The sequence below is a fragment of the Protobothrops mucrosquamatus genome, unplaced genomic scaffold (genome assembly GCF_001527695.2).
Source record: "Protobothrops mucrosquamatus isolate PMUCROS unplaced genomic scaffold, P.Mucros_1.0 scaffold562, whole genome shotgun sequence".
In the NCBI taxonomy this organism is placed as follows: Eukaryota; Metazoa; Chordata; class Lepidosauria; order Squamata; family Viperidae; genus Protobothrops; species Protobothrops mucrosquamatus.
The window spans coordinates 451,945-471,280 of record NW_015386865.1 but is presented as its reverse complement, the minus strand read 5'-3'; the positions used below and the strand labels follow the sequence as shown (position 1 = coordinate 471,280).

At 38.7% G+C, this 19,336-nt stretch overlaps 2 protein-coding genes across 4 annotated transcripts in view; both read right to left on the bottom strand.

Annotated features, from left to right (window-relative positions):
- Positions 1-1,215: 1,215 nt before the first annotated feature.
- Positions 1,216-15,570, bottom strand: NIPSNAP2 (nipsnap homolog 2). Its single transcript, XM_015817200.1, has 10 exons — positions 15,476-15,570; positions 11,976-12,142; positions 11,843-11,888; positions 11,023-11,117; positions 10,640-10,710; positions 9,039-9,179; positions 8,552-8,583; positions 6,858-6,952; positions 5,362-5,445; positions 1,216-2,759 (listed from the first exon to the last, which is right to left on the bottom strand). The coding sequence occupies exons 1-10, from the start codon at positions 15,568-15,570 to the stop codon at positions 2,695-2,697; spliced, it is 891 nt and encodes a 296-aa protein (XP_015672686.1). The 3' UTR covers positions 1,216-2,694.
- A 1,945-nt stretch (positions 15,571-17,515) lies between these two features.
- MRPS17 (mitochondrial ribosomal protein S17) overlaps positions 17,516-19,336 on the bottom strand; it is a 3,804-nt gene continuing 1,983 nt past the window's right edge. For all 3 annotated transcript variants that reach the window (XM_015817204.1, XM_015817205.1, XM_015817206.1), the window contains exon 3: positions 17,516-17,943. In XM_015817204.1, the coding sequence (XP_015672690.1) occupies positions 17,653-17,943 (291 nt within the window). In that variant the 3' untranslated portion in view covers positions 17,516-17,652. The remainder of the gene's footprint in view (positions 17,944-19,336) is intronic.

Here is a 19,336-nt window from a genome sequence, read left to right as displayed (position 1 = left end):
AAAAAAAAAAGTTCAATCAATTTCAACTTCTCGCGGGGAAAAAAAAGATCTTGCAAAGTTGGAATTGATTGAACTTTTTAGTCCCACCCAGTCTGCCATTACCACCGCAGCCACGCCCACCCAGTGGGCCATGCCCACCCAATGGGCCACACTCAGCCAGTTGGCCACACCCACCCGGCACTCGACGATGGATAAGTGAGTTTTGGGTTGCAGTTTGGGCACTCAGTCTCTAAAAGATTCGCCATCACTGACATAGATTGTTATCTTTTGGGTGACTTTATTTTTACAAATAAGTTTTGATTTTATACCTTGTGAGACTAATATATATATTTATCCATTTTTTTACCTTTTATTTGCTACTAAAATAGTACAGTTTGTATAAGTCTTCTTTTTCTCAAACTAGAATTAGAGGGAAGATGCTAGATAGCAGCAGTAAGTCCCAAACTGCTACACCAGGACAAGAAGTCAAGCCACACTGTGTAGATTCAGTGAGCTTCTAGACAAGGAAGATTGAAACCTCCAGCCTTTCACCCACAGGTCAAGTAACTACATCTTAGTTAATATTTTGTGGCATGGCATGTTAGTACGGACCTGGATGGAAAATTACAGGGAGTCCCAGAGCTACAGCGAGATTGTGAAGTCAAAAACCATCTTGGAAGAAAGCAATGGGAAACTACTTCTATTGCCAAGAAACCAACACCAATATATGCATTAAATTACCACGAGTGGAGCTTGATTTATATTACATCTGGGTTACAAAAATCCAGTTGATCACTAGAAGTCAGCAAAGCCTAGATACTTAGTATTTGGTGGATTCTCTGGTGGAGCAGGTCCTGGAACCTCCCAGGAAGTATTTATTGTGGATCAAGATGGTTGTGCAGCTTCTTTTTCAGCTGTCCTCAGAACAATTCTCCAGAGAAGCATGTCTTCCTCTATCAGCCTGGTCTTGTGGACAATCCTGTTGTGTGAAAATCAGTCAGAGTGGTCTCTAGAATGCTATCCTTATTAAAGCACAAATAATTCTATTCATCTATTATGGGGTGGATTGTCTTTTCATGTACTATTCTGTCATTCCAGCTCCACAAGTCAGATTAAAATACCTTAGGTAAGGAAATTCAGTTCAGTGAATTCAATGAGAGTTTATATTCTGTCTCCAAGCAAAAGGAAACAATATCTAATAATAATCAGTAAAACTCAAACAATGCCCATGATATGAGAAAATCAATAGGATTTTATTATGTTTTACCAAAATCACCGAAATGTTGCATACATCGTAGATGATAGATAACAGTGTATTACACTGATTCATCAACTTACAAGATAATCACTTCAATGTATCTACATTATACACACATATAAAAAAAATCCATCTATTCTAAAAGAAAATCAAAAACAGGCAATTAGACATGGCAGAAACATTAATTTGTCTTTATTTTAAGTAATTTAATAGGCAATCTTTTTATTACCTTTTCCGAATTGTCATCTACAAAAGAATCCCACAGAAATAGTTGAAATGTTTTGTTTTTTTAAAAAAAATCCGTCCATATCTTACTTTACTGTGTAAGTCTAGGAGTGTTTATAAAATATTTTAAGACACTGATCCTTCTTTAGCTGATTCTCATGCTATAGATTAGGGAATTCCCTAGATAAGTTACACTGAAGGTTATCCCAAAGCTGAAGACATATGGCTTGAACTTCATCTAATTGCACAGCCATCTACAATACATTCTGGGGGTCTTTTTGCCACTGACTCTTGATTGAAACAGAGCAATCAGGATGGGGTATTTACAGATGAGAAGCAAGGGGATGAGTGCCTTTACTCTGCAATTAAGTGCAGAGTTCCCAACAAAGAAATATGAGAGGGAAGGTCTTGAAGAAAAATGAGAAATAGAGGAAGATTTAATCATCACTTTTCCCCTATTGACAACAGTTCCGCTTTTGGGGTGAATTGGTCTTACTAAACACAATGGGACTTACTTATGAGTAAAGCTGACAGATGCAAATTGCACAGGTATTTGCACATCAAACTATATTTAAAAACTTCCAGATTTTTTTCTTCTGATAGTCTAACTTCGCATCTACATTCCTAGTGTCTTTGAGTGAACATTGGTGACTTTTAGCCATACTACAGTCACAGGAAACACCTTTGCTCTTAGGAGCAACTGGTAACAAACATTCTTGAGGTACACCTTTCCTAGAAACAAGAAAACAACCGTGCCATTTGCCCTCTACACAAATCTGGGGAAGTGGAAGAAGGGAAGAAGGCTTTCCCCAGCAATGATTTGTACCACAAGGCCCAATAATATCTGAATAAGCAGATATGAAGGCGAAAATGTTCAATTGACAAGTCTCCCTGTAATAAAATATAGATGTTCAAATGGTTAAAGCTCATGCAACTCTCACTGAAGCATGTATGTTTCCATCAGTGTTTGCTGGCTGTACAAATGCTTGTGCGTGTGTAAGTTATATGGCTGAAAGCTAAGACTTAAATGATCACCCTGCAAATCTTCCAAATAGATTTGTAAGTGCTCCTGCAGAATCCGAAGAAAAGAGTTCTTATTTACCAGCCTCAGTATATAATACTTTGGGACGTCAAGGTTTTCACTGCCAAACACATGCCATCAAAATTAACTAAAAAACAACAACAAAAAAGTCAATTTAAATCAATGCATAGGCATCAGCTGACCAGTAGCTTTATTGAAGTGGAGAAATCTTCAAGGGTATCATAATTCTGGATTCCATTTCCTGAATAAGTGGCACTGAAAATAAATAAAAACAAATAAGGTGATACATATGACACAGCCAGCCAAAGGAAATACAAGGCACATTCCTGCAGCCCAAAGAGCCGGTGAAAGTAGCCACCACAACTGTAAACGTTTATTCAGAAGTGGTTGGAGGTGTTATAGAAAAAGCTGTAGTCATGCCTAAAATTTGCAGTTACACAGAGAACCAAGTCAGTAGCATCTGCAAGAAGAGGGTAAAAAAATATCCAATACAGCAGTTGCAAGTGTGCAAATGAAGCACCACCTTTTTACACAGGTGTATGATACAAAAAGGGCAGGGATTCCCTCCTGTAATTATGGCAACAATCTTGACTCCCTCCTGGACGCCTCTGCTCTAAGCAGCTTTACATGGACAAAGATGCAGCGTGGGGGAAATCCCGATACAATATGTGATGGCAGATTTGTTCTGCAGCATTCTGAAACTTTTCTGAGAGTTTAGATAAGAAAAAAGAGCACCGTATGAGACACGGAGCCTAGAGTGGGATGAGGTTGAGAAACAGAGAAACAAAAAGTGACAACAGGAAGATAAAAAAGGGAAAGGGAGGCAGAATAATTAGAAATCCTGAGCTAAAGGGCCTCCTTTATCAAAGCAGCATCAGGACACAGCAATAACTCCCCAAAAACTCAGCTGGTACTCAGTGGCTGGAAGTAGAAGAGTCAAGGACATGATTCAAATAGGCAATCTGTTTACACCACAGCCCTAATAATGCAGATCACTGACTAGAGAGTCTAGCACAGTGTTTCTCAACCTTGGCCACTTGAAGACGTCTGGACTTCAACTCCCAGAATTCCCCAGCCAGCCCTGCTGGCTTGGGAATTCTGGGAGTTGAGGTCCAGACGTCTTCAAGTGGCCAAGGTTGAGAAGCACTGGTCTAGCAACCCTGTTTTCTACATATAAGAGCCTGAGGATTTTAATCTTACATGTGTTTCTCCTGTCCAGATTTCAGCTCGCTCATTTCTCATCTTGGAAATGGAGAGAAGTCACTCTTTGATTTGATTATAAAATCTGTCTGGTCTCCAGCTCTCTGTCTTCAGACTTGGCAGCTTCAAAGCCTGTACAGGTAGTCCTCAACTTACGACCACAATTTCTGTTGCTACATTTGTTAAGTGAGTTTTGCCCCATTTTACAACCTTTCTTGCCAGTTGTTAAAGTGAGTCACTACAGTTGGTAGGTTAGTAACACGATTGTTAAGTGACTCTGGCTTCCCCACTGACTTTGCTTGTCAGAAGGTCGCAAAAGATGATCACGTGACCCCTGGATTCTGCAACTGTCATAAATATGAATTGGATGATCTGAATTTTGATCAGGTGACCATTGGGATGCTGCAATGGTTGTTAAGTGTGAAAAACGGTCATAAGTCACTTTTTTCAGTGATGTTGTAATTTTGGATGGTCACTAAGTGAACTGTTGTAAATCAAGGACTACCTGTTGTAAGTCAAGGACTACCTATGCTGCCTTGGCAGCATAACAACTCCGCACATGATGAGTATCATTGCTGATATTGTCTCCCCAAATCCCTAACTTTGCTGATCCCAGCATCCATCTCCAGTAGAAAATTTTATCTTTAATCTTCATCACATATAAATAAGTATAGAAATATGGTCTGAAATGCTTTGCTAATCTAATCTATCTCCAGTTACAGCACAAAAACTACCCTGAAATCAGACCTCCCAGTTAGCCATCTCTCAGCCTAGTCCTGAGGACCACAGGTCCTTGGAGAAGAGAACTGTATCTAAAGAGGAAACAACCAAGAGGAAAAACTAAAGTTTCAGGGCCACAATACCTTACGCAAGTATTTATTTACTTTTTTTATTCATTCACAAAATTTCTACCCTATTGCAACCTAATGCCTCCGAGAGGCTTAAACAAAATTCAAAACAAGTTGCAACATCAAAATCCCAAGAGGGGCCATCCAGAATTATATAAGCAAGAGGTAAGAACTGATAAGAACAGGGAGGAAAGAATTCAAAGGCGGTGTCCTATACAGTATCAGCTTAAGAGAATGCCTTTGAAAAGAGTTCTGAGCATAGTATTATTCCTGCAAGGAGGCTGCTCCAAAGTGTGAGGCTGCCATAGAACAGCAGTCCCTTCTAGCTTCAACCTCTCTTCCTAAATTTCTCAGCAGTTTCTCTCTGAAAGTTCTAACAGACTGAACTGACACTGGCTGAAACACAGAGTCTTGTAGGTATAATATGCTAACTGTCTCATAAATTCCTTTACAGGTCTAAACCAGAGCCTCTTATGCACCTGCAAGCCAAATAGCAATCAGTGCAGGGTCCACAAATTGGTAAAATCTCTCTCATCTCCAGGAGCCAATAAGTATGTGGGCCACTGCACTCTGGAGCACTTGGAGTTTCTGGGTAATGTTTAAGAGCAGCCTGATACAAGGGATATTGAAGTATCCCAGGGTATTTAATATTTGTAAGCTGTCCAGAGTTGTCTCTGAGTTACTGTAGCCACCTTCTCTGCTTCAAGTAAGGCTGCAAACTGGTACACTAGTCAAAGTTGAGCATAGGCACCTCTGGCCACGGTTTCCGCATGCCATTCAAGCAGGAGCTGTAAGGTTTAAACTGTTACCCGTATAATACACGAGCTCATCCCATCCATGCTTGTTCCAGGCAGAATTCCTTATGTCTTCTCTCGTCTGCAAGTCTTTGTAAGCTGGAAGTATTCGTAGAAAAAAGATTTGTAGCTTCAGTGATGTGATAGCCATCAATACGTTTAAATTACAACAAAATGCCATTCAATGTGATAACTACAAGTATCAATGTACCATTTGACATATATCCTCCTGATCCTGGTCATTCCTTTTATTTTTCATTCTTTCAGGATGGCCAAGAGCACTTCAAAGTGATTTAGCTTCTAATAGAAACAAAGCTGAGTTCCTAGGCAGATGACCCAGGATACCAACAATTCACGTTGAAGAACTCTTAGCTATCTATAAAAGAAAAATAAAGTAGTACGGTGCTATGGAGGCCAGGGAATGACTCAGAATATGGGAGAAGAAAACAGTGAACATTGCCATTTTAACATGAACAAAATCCACGTTTTCCAAGAGAATGTTAAAATAATGCAAATAATAGTTGAATTTGCTCTTACGTTTGGACTGAACTAGAAGACGTAATGAAGTATATGTCCAAAGCAGGAGTACAAAATTTGCAGCCTGCCAACCTCACTTTTGCAGCCCCCGGTGCACCAGAGCAAGACCAAAGCTTTCAGTCTTTTTGTTGTATTTTTGGTCCCTTGACAAGCATGGGGTTAATGGACAGCCATTTGTCTGAAATGGTGTAGGGTTTCCTGCCTGAGCAGGGGGTTGGACTTGATGACCTCCAAGGTCCCTTCCAACTTTTTATTATTATTATTATTATTATTATTATTATTATTATTATTATTATTATTATTATTATTATTATTATTATTATTATTACTACTACTACTACTACTACTACTACTACTACTACTACTACTACTACTATTATTATAAATGTGTGCCTTGAGCTTTGCAGGTGCTTCAAGCACCTGTTTCACCTCTTTTAATCAGCAACAAAGAAGAGGGGATCAACCTATTTTCCAAAGCGCCAGAAGGCAAAACGGTGAATGGAAACTAATCAAGGAGAGAAGCAACCTAGAACTAAGGAGACATTTCCTAACAGTGAGGACAATTAATCAGTGGAATAGCTTGCCTTCAGAAGTTGTGGATGCTCCATAACTGAAGGCGTTTAAGAAGAAACCGGACAGCCACTTATCTGGAATGATATAGGCTTTCCTGCTTGAGCAGAGGGCTGGAATAGAAGACCTCCAAGGTCTCTTCCAATCCTGTTATTAATCTCTCAAACCTCCCCCAAATTAAAACCTGGCCCCTGACATGGCCTTCAAGCCAATTGGAATTGGGCATCCATGGCCTAGAGCAGGGGTGTCAAACTGCCAGCCCATGGGCCGGTTGCATCATGCAGAGACCGCGCCCACCCCAGCTCCGGCAATGTGAAAAAAGTCGCGATACGTCGCGACACATCATGTGACGTGACGAGTTTAACACCTGTGGCCTAGAGGATAACACTGAAGTCTAGTCCTACCCCAAAGATGATGGACCATGTATAACTGCCCAATCTGTGAGAAAAATCCACCAACAGCTTCTTTATCATCCTGCCGGATACGAATAGCCCGGGCCCTGAAAGTAAGGAGATGGATGTTTACAAACTGAATGCTGCAGTTGACATAAATGCTGTGTCATATTTCAATCACAGCAGTAAGCAACAGATTGCAGAGCCACACATTGCTATACATAACATTTAGAGCAATAGAAATAGTTTGGAAGACCAGAAGCCAATAGGAGTTACAGCACCAAGGTGTAATTCAGCTTTATGTAGGTTACTTATAACATAAAGAGTACCTTGAATCCATTAATGATTTCACAATCATTTTTTATTTATTTAAAACATTTGTAGAGTCACCCATCTTAAACCAAACTCTGGTTGACTTATTATATATTTTATTAAAACAAATCTTCTTGATTTGTAGAACAAGAACCAGCCCTGAACAATTTGTCCAGGACCACTTCAAAATTCGGAGGGTTTGAAATCAGGTTTTGCAAACACCAATCCAATTTGCCAAGGGCCAGGATGCAGGAGATGTCCTTTAGATGCTGTCATTATGAGGAGGGCCCAGGATGGTATTCAACAACTTCTCTAAGTTCTCCAGTTCTGTCCTCAATCATGTTATTGGTACTTCATATCAAACTGCTTATGCTAAGTTAGGCAGTTTCAAGCACTACTGTTTATGACGACTAGCCATAACTCTTCAAGGTTCCTTATTTTCAGGATTCCAGCGGCTGCGTTATACAAAGCATTTCCTTTATTACATATGTTTTTTTCAGGCAGTTCTGAGTCTAGGGTTAATTAGCCTGTCCTAAAATAACAGACCAGTCACTTTACATAGAAAGTCAGATAAAAGTGACATTTTCCTAATGATTCATATTAATATAATCTTGAACTGGAAAAAATGGGATCAGTATATGAATATGTCTGGAACAAATTCTTACTTTGTCCTTTAAATTAAAAACATTTGTGGCCAACACTACTCACGAAGATGTTATCCAAAATAATTATTAGCGTGATGTGGCAATGTTATATAATTTAATTTTACTTATATTTACAATCAATTCAACAAAGCAAGCTCCTACTCTTTTCATTTTGCAGGGGAGAGTCTGAGGCTCAACCTAGTCGTAAAATTCTGCACATCTAAAAATAAAAGATATAAACTGCATTATAGGTATGATTTATTCTTGTCATTATTTATACCAACAATACTTATGGTACATGTTTTATTCCTAAAAAGCTAGAAAATTCTTTTCTTATTTTAATTATGTAACATACACCTTTATTTTTCCTAGTAATGGGTTTGTTTAGCATAAAGGGGCTTGCCCTTCTGAGTTAACAGAGAATCAGGTAAGGGTGAATGAACAAGCAGAAGGTCAGTGGCATAAGCTATACTTAGAAATATATATAAAGGCTTCTGATAGATTTTTCTTGAGCTATTCACAACAATAAAAAATGCTAAGATTGAATGGGACAATCATATTCCTCATCATCTCAACAGGTATTTGGGAAATAGAATGTTGAATTAAATGATACCTAGTTAATCTTGCACAATTATTTTCGTTTTTAGTAATTTCCTTCCAACCCCTGCTTAAATACTGGAAGCAGCATATAAACTTATATTGCAAGGAAGTCAGCTTAGAAAGCCATCTTCAATACATTATGGCTCTTACCAGTAGTTGCCCCATTCAATCATTGTTCCAGGCTGAAAAGAAACAAAATACATTAGATTTAAAAGGACTTCTTCTCAACCACAAATTGAGAATTTACCCTTGTTTCTAGAAACCATTTCAGTTTCTTTCTAAAAGCAACACAAGAACAATGACTTAACACGGTTAGCAGTTGAAGTGCTTACTTCATCAAAAATATGACACTATTGTCAAAAAGTAGAATTTTCAGTAGAAAACAAACGCAGGTAGTCTTGGCACTCTAGTTAGGCATTTCTATCAAGAACTAAACTGCCATTTTGTCTACCAGTTGTATTATCTGAATAAGCTTCCACAAGTACACACTCTTAAGGCGTTATTTCTGAGTAATTAACTACAGTTAATCCAATAAGATGCAGGCTAAGTTCTGAGATTGTACTGAAAATAAGTATGTTTCTACTTTAAAAATAAGTTATGCAAGCTCTATACCTGTGAGGAAAAAAACCCCACTCACACGTAATTGATAAGACCTTAATTCATAGATATTGGGTCCTGGCCTGGGAACAGGTTCATTCCAAAAGCTGAACTCCAAGAGCAACTGATTCTTGCGTGACAGAAGCATGTTTCCTCTTGCTTTGCGAAATTCTGTAAATTCCTAAAAAAAATAAAATACTGGATTTCTTAAGAGTATTATGAATAGACATATTTAAAAAAGAATTTATCCAGATTCTCTTTAAATATCCATAAGGGAAAGGTACAAATGCCCCAATCTTATTGGCTTTTCACAAAGCTTTAAAAAATTGGCTATGTACCTGGCCTGGAATGTGTTAAGGGCCCTGTCATTTTAGATTTACTATTAGTTCATTAATCATCATGGCTGCTGTTTATATTTATTTGTTTTGTGGATGTTTTTATTGTTTTAATGTTTGTTAAATTGTTTTAATTGTTTTATAATTTTAGAATTGTAAGCTGTGCAAGGTCACTTGGTTGAGATGGGGGGCTATAGAAAATGAATAAATCAATGAATGAATCAATGAATGAATCAACGAATGAATCAATGAATGAATGAATATGAATGATTCCTAATAAGTACCCAACTCTAGACTTGTCAATAATAATATAAATATTATTTGAATACACTTTACTTTATATAAGATTTGAGGTACATAAGCTAATCATTTTAAAGTCAAGAGAGAGAAAAAGGAGTGTGAGGATAATAATAAGAAATCTCATATAATTGAAAAATAATATAGTCTTTAAAGTAGCTTTTCCTTACCTGGTATAATTTAAATGTATTTGGCTTCAACTCCTAGAATCTCTCGTCAGCATATCCAACAGTGATTCCAGGAATTGAAGGCCAACACACGTAGAGAGCACCAGGTTGAGGAAGTCTGGATTAAAACATGTAACTTTAATTAAGACGAAGCAGTAGACAATTTTATATAGTTATAAAACTGTGATATGTTGACATAAAACCACTCATCTTTTTCTTAAATAATATAAAAGATTGATGTAATATCATAAATAAATGGTCAGAGCCTCCATTTTTTATATAAAGCTGGGTAATGAGGTATCGCTCCAAATAAAATTGGGCCACTAATACATGGTGATGAAGCTGCAGAAAACTTTTCCAAAATATAATCTTTCACTAGTATAGCAGTGTCCCGGAGACATGAATTCTTGGTAGAGATAGTAAGCTTACAGGAACATGTCAGAAAGTGGTCTATGGGTAGACAATTAGATAACTTTGCAAATAGAAGTAAATAAGAGGAGCTGAGCTTAAATAGCAAAGCATCCTGAGGACTATATTCCATTAGACCAAGAGGCTCTCAAGCAGCCAGTTTCAAGCCCAAAGTCTCTTCCATATGGCCACTGATTTTTTTTTCATATATCACTAATCATAAGCAGCCTTTTTCATTTTCCTCTCTGATATAGCCCTGTTTGTTTTTACAGAGATTGGGGCGTGGGGGGAACAAGACACTGGGCAAAGTCATCTGCAAAGTATCCAGAACAAAACAGGAGTAAGATACTTTCTCTTCATGAGAGGAAGGGAAACTCCAGACCAGAAGTTACAAAAAAGATTAGAAAGTGTTGATAGAAATCGCTCAATTCTACCTTATCATCTCGAAGTCTACTCATGACTTCTGTAAGGGCTGGATAGCCACCTTCATATCGCCAGAGATGGACTGAAATCAAAAGACGCATATTTGAGTTATTGTTTCTTACTGGAGATACATAGGTTGCTTCCATCTGCTGAATCAGATATAAGTATTCCATAGAACATTTGAATTTTGCTGAGTCAGTATTTGCTCTTTCTTAGACTCTGCAGGACTTGAGTCTGATCAGCTCCCTGTAATCAGCCTTCTGTTAATCTAATTTGTATAGTAGATCCATTTTTTCTTGCCCATCCTTTGCAACTTCACATTCCAAACTGGAACAAAACATCTTTTGCAAACATTGGAGTAATTTTGCATTCTGCTATATGTCTTATCTCCTACCAGCCTGATCTTGCTCTCCGTACCACGTGTTCCACGTCCCCACCAGTGTACATGGATACTCCTTCCCTTCATGGATCTTTGGCAGAACGTTTTGACTGATTAAAACAAAAACAAAAGGAATGCATATAAGCTGCATGCTATCAACTTCACTTTCTCCCAAAGTATTTACAGTACTGGTGACAACTGATTGTCACTAACACTTCTATTATCTATCAGTATTCAACACAATCTAGGCTGATGTGAAAAACCTCTAAGATATCAATGGCCAAGAATCCTTGTTAGAATCTAGATACTTTAAAATCACCTGAAGTTGGCATTCTAAATGGGCCTTGACAAAGGAAAATCTGCACTTTTATTTCTTTTAAGAAGAGCCCTTCAAGAGTATTTCTGCACAGTTAATGTGGATATTTCTCATATTTAATAGCATAATTATGACTTTTACACATTGAGCAGAATGAGGTGGTAGAATCCTGAACAACAGAACCATCGGAGTTTTATGGCTTATCTTACAGTATGCAAAATCTCCCTGCATGTACTGTACAAAAATGCATACGGGGAAAAGATTCTAGCTCTCTGTTGTACCATTTTTTTTCAGTGATCTGTTTCAACACAGAGTTCAAATACTATCCATTTTATAATCTGAGATAACTTATTCTTGCTCCTTTCAAGCGAGCAGACAAACTATTTGCCTAATCTTACTGTATGTATGTTTACCTAGAAGTCTTACTGAGTTCATAAAATTGGCTCCTAAGTAAATATGCATAAGATTTAGAATCCGATACCTGGATTTGAAAGCATCTAGCCGGATATCAGGACTTACCAAAGTTTGTTGTAGGAGTCTAGACATTCCGGTTTGACATTGTGAACTGAAACATCAAACATCCATGTTAAATGGTTGAGAGAAAGGCACAAACTCTAATAGAGAAATATTAAATATAGAAATAGGCACTCACATTGCAGTTTATAAAGGCTGCTAGTCTCCTTTTTGGCTAAGAGGTTGGAGTGAGCATCTTTCCTGGGATCAACCTTGCGGACAAACAGTGATTTTAACCAACCTTCTTCTCCAGAGTGGTTATGTGATAAGGCAAGACCCCTGCAAGAAATGGTTGAAATATAAAATCTAAATTATATTCATTGTTAATTCCCAACATTGCATTTATTTTTGTACAAATATCTTTTTAGGTAAAATTATGTTTATGTATATTTAAAATTTGGATAAGCTTATATGCATGCACACAGTTAAAAGATCCAAATGTATTTTTTTAAATGTTTACCGCTATATTCTTCTGTTTTTAAATATCTTTTGTCAATATTCTTTATTTTGGTAAAAAAGAAAGCACAATTTTAAAGAAGTCTTAAGTAACCAGTGTGTTGTCAGAGAACTTTTTCAAGGATTTTAGAGTGCAAGCATAGCTTGACAACTATGTCCGCTATCAAGGAAGATATCCCTGGAAATAGTCCTGCACTAGTGACATTGAGATGATAATTTCCACTGTGGAGTAATGGGGACTTTTCAAAACAAAGCAGAAGAACAAAAACTTTGTATCTTTTTTTTTTTAAAAAAAATTGGTGTTGTGAATAGTGAATCAAAAGAGATAAGAAATAAAGGAACAACCCTCTTGCTCAAAGAAAAAATCAACTCTGCTACAACCCATTAACACAACATACATTCCTCCCCTCCGACTGCTTTATTAAGCCAGGAGGGGCAGGGGTCTACAGAGCAGGAAGTTAAGCATACAGTCCCAAGGATCCTGTCCATTTCCTCAGGTTCAACAGGTTCAAACCCTTCCCAGATAACCAGGCAAGAATCCTCCCCAGGTATGTCCCCCAGACACGCAACAAGGCCAGGGTTCAACAATGAGCAAATTTGAGTGACAAGACAGATGAACAAATTCTTCTGCAGACCCCTGCAAGGGGTCTCCAAGCCCCCTCTATGCAAAAGGACATGTATCCACCTGAAATAAGGCCGTGAAATGGCTTTCCACAGATGCAATAATGGTAAAGAACTAGTGATGCTTCACCACCTTTATTGCCACAAGGTAGGCCTTAACAGTGGCTCTAAGCCATGTTCTAATATATATTCAAAATGTTCTATGTACAATATATTAATATAGGCACAACCACAAATAGTGATCTCATATTATTGAAGTATCATTCTTGCTTCTTAATTCATGTCACAAATGATTTGACTTAAGTGGGTAGAAGTGAATCAAACAATATGACATGACCAAGAGTTCCCGGGCCTCATTGCTTGGTTTATGAGAAAACCCTGTTTCCTAGGAAACCAGAATATCTCAAGGACATTTGAATTGCCTGTACATCTTTATCAAGCATACTCTTTAACAAAGTATAAACAATGCATACCAGAGCATCTTTATATAGTGCCTTCTATGCTCTGGATTCAGTAGCTCAATCAGAACATTTTTATACAGCCTTTGTTACCAAACACTAGCCTCTATCATTCTTTAATGGTGTTTACTGCACTCATGTATACTATACATGGGTAACCTATTCACACTAACCTTACATTGGGCCCCCTAAAACATGGGGTTTGGTGAGTCACTCTTTTCAATAAATAATAGTTTGGATCATCACCAGTTGTTTCAGTAACGTCCTTGAGGGCATTTTGAATGATCTCAGTGTGAATGTATTTATTTTTATTTACTAAATTTATATGCTGCTCATCTTGTGGTACAAAGAGACACTGAACTGCTGTGATTAACAGATATGGATAACATATTATGCTTTTCTTATTTTTAAAAAGTTAAAGTATAAAGAATAAAATAAGGTAAAAGTATATGTTCCTCTTTACACCCTAGCAGCAATTCTCTCTCAAAGCTAAAAATTTTTTGACTGGGATAACATATATGGAAGCACCAGGTTGGGGAAGACTGCTATGGGTGGGAAATTAGAAAGGAGAACTGAAGCTGAGATATCTAGTGCTAAAGAGCATAAAATAGTAACGGAAATTTTGGACTCAATTGTTGTTGTAAGTCGAGGACCACCTGTAATGGATCTCTCTGGTAAATAAAATTCAAAAAGTGTCTGATAGCCCTTGTTTGAAATGGACAATGTTATTTAAAGTATAAGCTTTCTTGGGAAGAAGCTTACTTGATCAGATGCAAAGTGATATGATTCATGTGGAATTTAAATAAATTGGGATGAGGCAAGGGAGGAGAAGACAAGGTAGTTTTGCAGATGAAAGGTGGAGGTCAGATTATGGGCACCTTATTAACAGCTGAAATGTGCTTAAGGCCCTCTTGTTTGCTAAATCCTTCTGAGATAGCCTGAAACCTTTCAGTGCTCAGCTCTCTCCCACTTGATAAGATTTGTGATGAAATATCCTGAGAATGTTCTGCGTTTATTTAGCTGGTTTGATAACTCCTTGTGCCCATTTTGGGGGGGGGGCACAAAGTCTGACCTGTCTGTCCTATATAGAATCCAGAAAGGCTTTGGTGGCAGATGATGGCATATATCATTGTTAAATAAAGTAATTGGGGAAGAGTCAATTCATGGGCAGGAAGGTAGCCAATGGGCTTCACATAAGAAGTGAAGAGGCAGGTAAATGGAGGGGGAATGGCTTGATAAAATTTATATTAATATATTTAAGCCAATCCTTTGCCTTTTCTTAGTATAGCACACTGGGAAAGAATTGTCCAGTGGATTGCAAGTGGATGCAGTAAGAAGAAAAAATCTACAGTTGCAGCTTACTTTACATAGCATTTGGTGTACAATACTGAAATGTCAGGACTGTAATATATTATCCAATGACTACTGTTAAAGGATACCTACCACCCATCATAAAGGTCTCCAAAATCACTCACAATTTAATAAGGACACAAATGGACACGTTGAAATAAAGATGAGATATAATATATATTATATGGGATGGGGTGGGTGTTTCAAAACTGGCTTGCTGGGGGCTGGGGCTTAATTATGGGAACTTCGAGAAGGAACTAGTTTACACGTGCAGAGGGCTTGAGCGGGACGTCCTTTCACATGATGACTACATGATTCCATCCTCTAAATCCCGACAGTTTATGGGTCAGGGTAAACTCTATCCTGACCCCTAAACTGTCGGGATTTACCCAACACGGCCCCCACCATACAATCCAAACTCGTCCCGTGCGCACGCGTGTTGCAAGAAACCAGCCACTGGCGAGTTAGACCGGGGGGGAGGGGGCGCACCATAAGGGCTTTGAAAAGGGTTACACAGATCCAGCCTGGGCGCTCTATCACGCACTCTCTATCCACGGACGCGTTTACAGCCATTCTCTGCACGGAGCTGGAGCTCCGCTCTTCCCTTTCCCACAAGTGCCCAGAGCGAAGGAAATGGGGAGCTCCTAGGTATCACCTGATTCGCCCGTGACCTTGAGGATGACGGCGGCCGCGGGAGAGGGGAGGAAGATGCGCTCGGCATACTCTTCCCTCCTTTTTCTGCAGCTTCGCTCACCTGAGGTAGAAAAGACGGAAAGTGGCCCCCGGTGCCGGGAAGGGGCCACGGCGGAGGCGGCCCCCGCTCCCCCGCAGCAGCACTCCGGCCGCCATCTTGACCACCTACGCTGGCGGCGGTGGGGAGCGGAGCGAGTGGGGCGCGTTGCACCTGGACAGCCACTAGAGGGCCTTGGGATAGCGAAGGGGACGGGGGTGTGTGAAAGAGCCGATCTGCAAATATGACGCGATTGAAAGGGAGGGTAAATGGGATAGCAAAAAAGATTTTAAGAGAACAGCCCGCGAATAAATCTCGCTACTGCTCTTTTTCCTACCTGCAAAACTTCTATAGGTTTAGCCACGTTAAAAAAAAACAGCTCATTCAGAGGATATGGAAGAATGTTTAAGATGGGACCCTCCCCAGGAAGAGGAGTACTTGGATTTCCCCCCCTCCCCATCTATATGGCAGGGAATGCAGCCTTGAGGGAGATTTTAGATATATACTGATAGTTTACCAAAGCAAAAGATATCCCCAGATGTTTCTGTTTTTCTAAAAAAACCAGCAGATTGCGCCCCCCCACAATGTGAAGATTTCAATTTAAGGACAAACCAGCTCTTCAGATTCACCCTTCTCCCCAGGACATGGGGATTTTTCTTTAAAATTAGGACATTTTTATCAAATGAATATGCTTTGGCTATATAAGTATGTCCACATAAATAAGTATCACCCAGTCAATCCAAATGAAAGCTGGGACATGACACTGAAGTAAAGACCAGGATAGAGAAAGCTAGAACAGCATTCTTCAAAATGAAAAAGGTCTTCTGCAGTCAGGACATAAGCCTAAGACTGAAAATCAGGCTTGTCAGATGCTATATTTTTCCTATCCTGCTCTATGGACTAGAGAGTTGGTCTCTGACAGAAGGCCACCTGAAGAGACTAGAAGCATTTAAAATGTGGATTTACAGGTGGCTGTTACGTATAAGCTGGGTTGACAAGATCAGAAATGAGGAGGTGATAAGCCACCTGGGAAAGCCAGGGGAAATCATCAAAACAATTAAAAAATGAAAATTAGAATATTTCGGACATGTGATGCAACACCCAGAAAAATACGGCATACTCCATTTAATCCTCCAGGGAAAGATTGAAGGCAAATGAGGTCCAGGCAAAAGAAGAGCATCGTGGCTTCAAAATCTAAGGGACTGGTTTGGACAAAACTCAGCAGCACTTTTTCGTGCGGCTGCTGATAAAAACAGGATCGCCAACATGATCGCCAACTTCCGATAACGGATATGGCACAAGAAGAAGAAGTCAATCCAAACTGATCCCCAAAGAACAAAGCAGCATTGGCTGTAGTTAGTAGTCAGAAGAAAATCTATCAGAAAACTCCAGGGCTATATATTGGAAGCCAGGGATAAGCCATTTTAGTATTGTTGGCAAAAAAATAAAAATCTACAAGAGTCACTTTATAGAGGAGATGGGCAGCATAAAAATTTAATAAAGATGTTCCCATGTAGTCATCACAAGAGCCAAATCTAATTCAAGAAATGTGATTGTATATGTCAATACAATATTACAGCAGAGTATACTTTTATTAGTAGTGTACTGTGTAAGAGAGTATTTAGGAAAATGAAATTCTGGCTAGGAAAGTTTTGGCCAACTATCAGGCGTATTGTATGATGAGGAAAGTGCTGATGATGGAAATTGCTATCCAAACTTTTTTTTTTTTACTAAGTAATCCTCTTAATAAATGGTTAAAAAAAAGTAAACCCTAAAAATAGCATTACTCATAGAAAGCCAAACAACTGAACTGAATAGACTTCTCTGAAGCTGAATTCCCCACATTTACAGAAAGCAAATAAGTTTCAGTTCAGAGAAACATCAGAGTTACTAATGCCACTAATAAGATACAGTATTTCCTCATCACTTTGTTTGCTTTTTTTTTTGCTTTGATTTGCTTGTTTATTATCGGTTGTAAATGAATTCTAGTGCTTTACTGGAACTTTTTAAAGTATCCAGTCTGTACATTGCTTTGTGTACCTTCAGGCAGGAGTGAACATATAATACTTTAAAAACAAATGTTAACATTTTATTGCATGTACACACTAACTTCAGTTTATTATTAATCATGCTTCCTATATATATCAATAAAATCTTTTCCTTGAGACAGGCAGACAAGTCCCAAATTATTTTCCAACCTTTCATTTGTCTGGAGAAGAAACTTTTAGTTCTTGGAGTTTTTCACTAAGAAAGCTAGTATCTCTGTCAGTCAGATTTTCTGTGTCTGCTACACTTTCCAGGAACTTCTGGCCTGCACACGGTTTCCCCGTCATGGGATCAATTACTTTCCCAACCTTGTACACAATCTCAGCAAGCTCATGTTTCACATTCTTGTTTTTTCGTTCAGGCAAAGCTTTCAGAAGGACAATGTCTCCCTCGATGCACTGCTGTTGAGGATCATGAGCAAAGTATGTTTTTCGCTTCTTGTAGAACTGCAGAAGAGGGAAAAGAGCATGAAGATCAATGGTTGGTGGTTGTGTTATTTTGGGAAAGATTAAAATGATGCCTTGCGTTAGATGGGTTTAAAATCTTTACCAGGCATAAGTACCAGTATTCTGATATTTCTTTAAGAGCACCTGAAATTTGAATTGCCATAGAAAATTATATTGTTCTTTGTCCTGCTTAGTTCCAGGGTCTACTTGTTTTGTACTATGCTGACCTAGTTCCTACAGTAAGTTTATTGGTGCATGATGTGGCAAGGGGTATCATTTTTCAACTAACTTGTTGCAGAGCCTGATTTTGGCTGTGAGGGAGTGACTAGCTCAAGGTCACTCAGCTGGCTTTTGTGGTTGGTAGCATCGTGGGAAACACTACATAAAATAGTTTTACAAATGTGAGGGCTTTGAGTTTAAAGATTGCAATTAAAAAAACAGATAAAGTTTATAAGAATTAGTGCAGATACATAGTATGCCTCCATTCACTTTATCCATGTGACAACCATATGTATGCAATTTAGCCTAACAGAGAGCTTATGGTGCTACCCAGTGAACTTTTTAGACTGGAAATATTACTAATTTCTCTAATTTGATATTTTACTCACTGGCATTAATGTCGATGAACAATACTGTATAGTAACTGATTTACACAGAAAAACAGAATCTTCTAGTCCAACCCTTGCTCAAGCAGAAAACCCTATACCATTTCAGATAAATGGTTGTCCAATCTCTTCTTAAAAACCTCCAATGATGGAGCACTCACAACTTCTGGAGGCAAGCCATGATATCCTTGCTTCAATCAGATTGTACCCAAACATGAGACAGAAGAGACTGAAATAAAGAAGACCCCCTCAAGGAAGTTTACCCACCAGTATCTAATTATTTAATAGTATTTGGAATACTGCATCCAGTTTTGGTCACCACGATGTAAAAAAGATGCTGAGACTCTAGAAAGAGTACAGAGAAGAGCAACAAAGATGATTAGGGGACTGGAGGCTACAACATATAAGGAACGGTTGCTGGAACTGGGTATGTCTAGTTTAACGAAGAGAAGGACGAGGGGGGACATGATAGCAGTGTTCCAATATCTCAGGGGCTGCCACAAAGAAGAGGGAGTCAAGCTATTCTCCAAGGCGCCTGAAGGCAGGACGAGAAGCAACGGGTGGAAGCTAACCAAAGAGAGAAGCAACCTAGAACTAAGGAGAAACTTCCTGACAGTTAGAACAATTAACCAATGGAACAACCTGCCTCCAGAAGTGGTGAATGCTCCAACACTGGAAGTTTTTAAGAAGAGACTGGACAGCCGTTTGTCTGAAATGGTGTAGGGTTCCTGCCTAGGCAGGGGGTTGGACTCGATGACCTCCAAGGTCCCTTCCAACTTTATTATTAT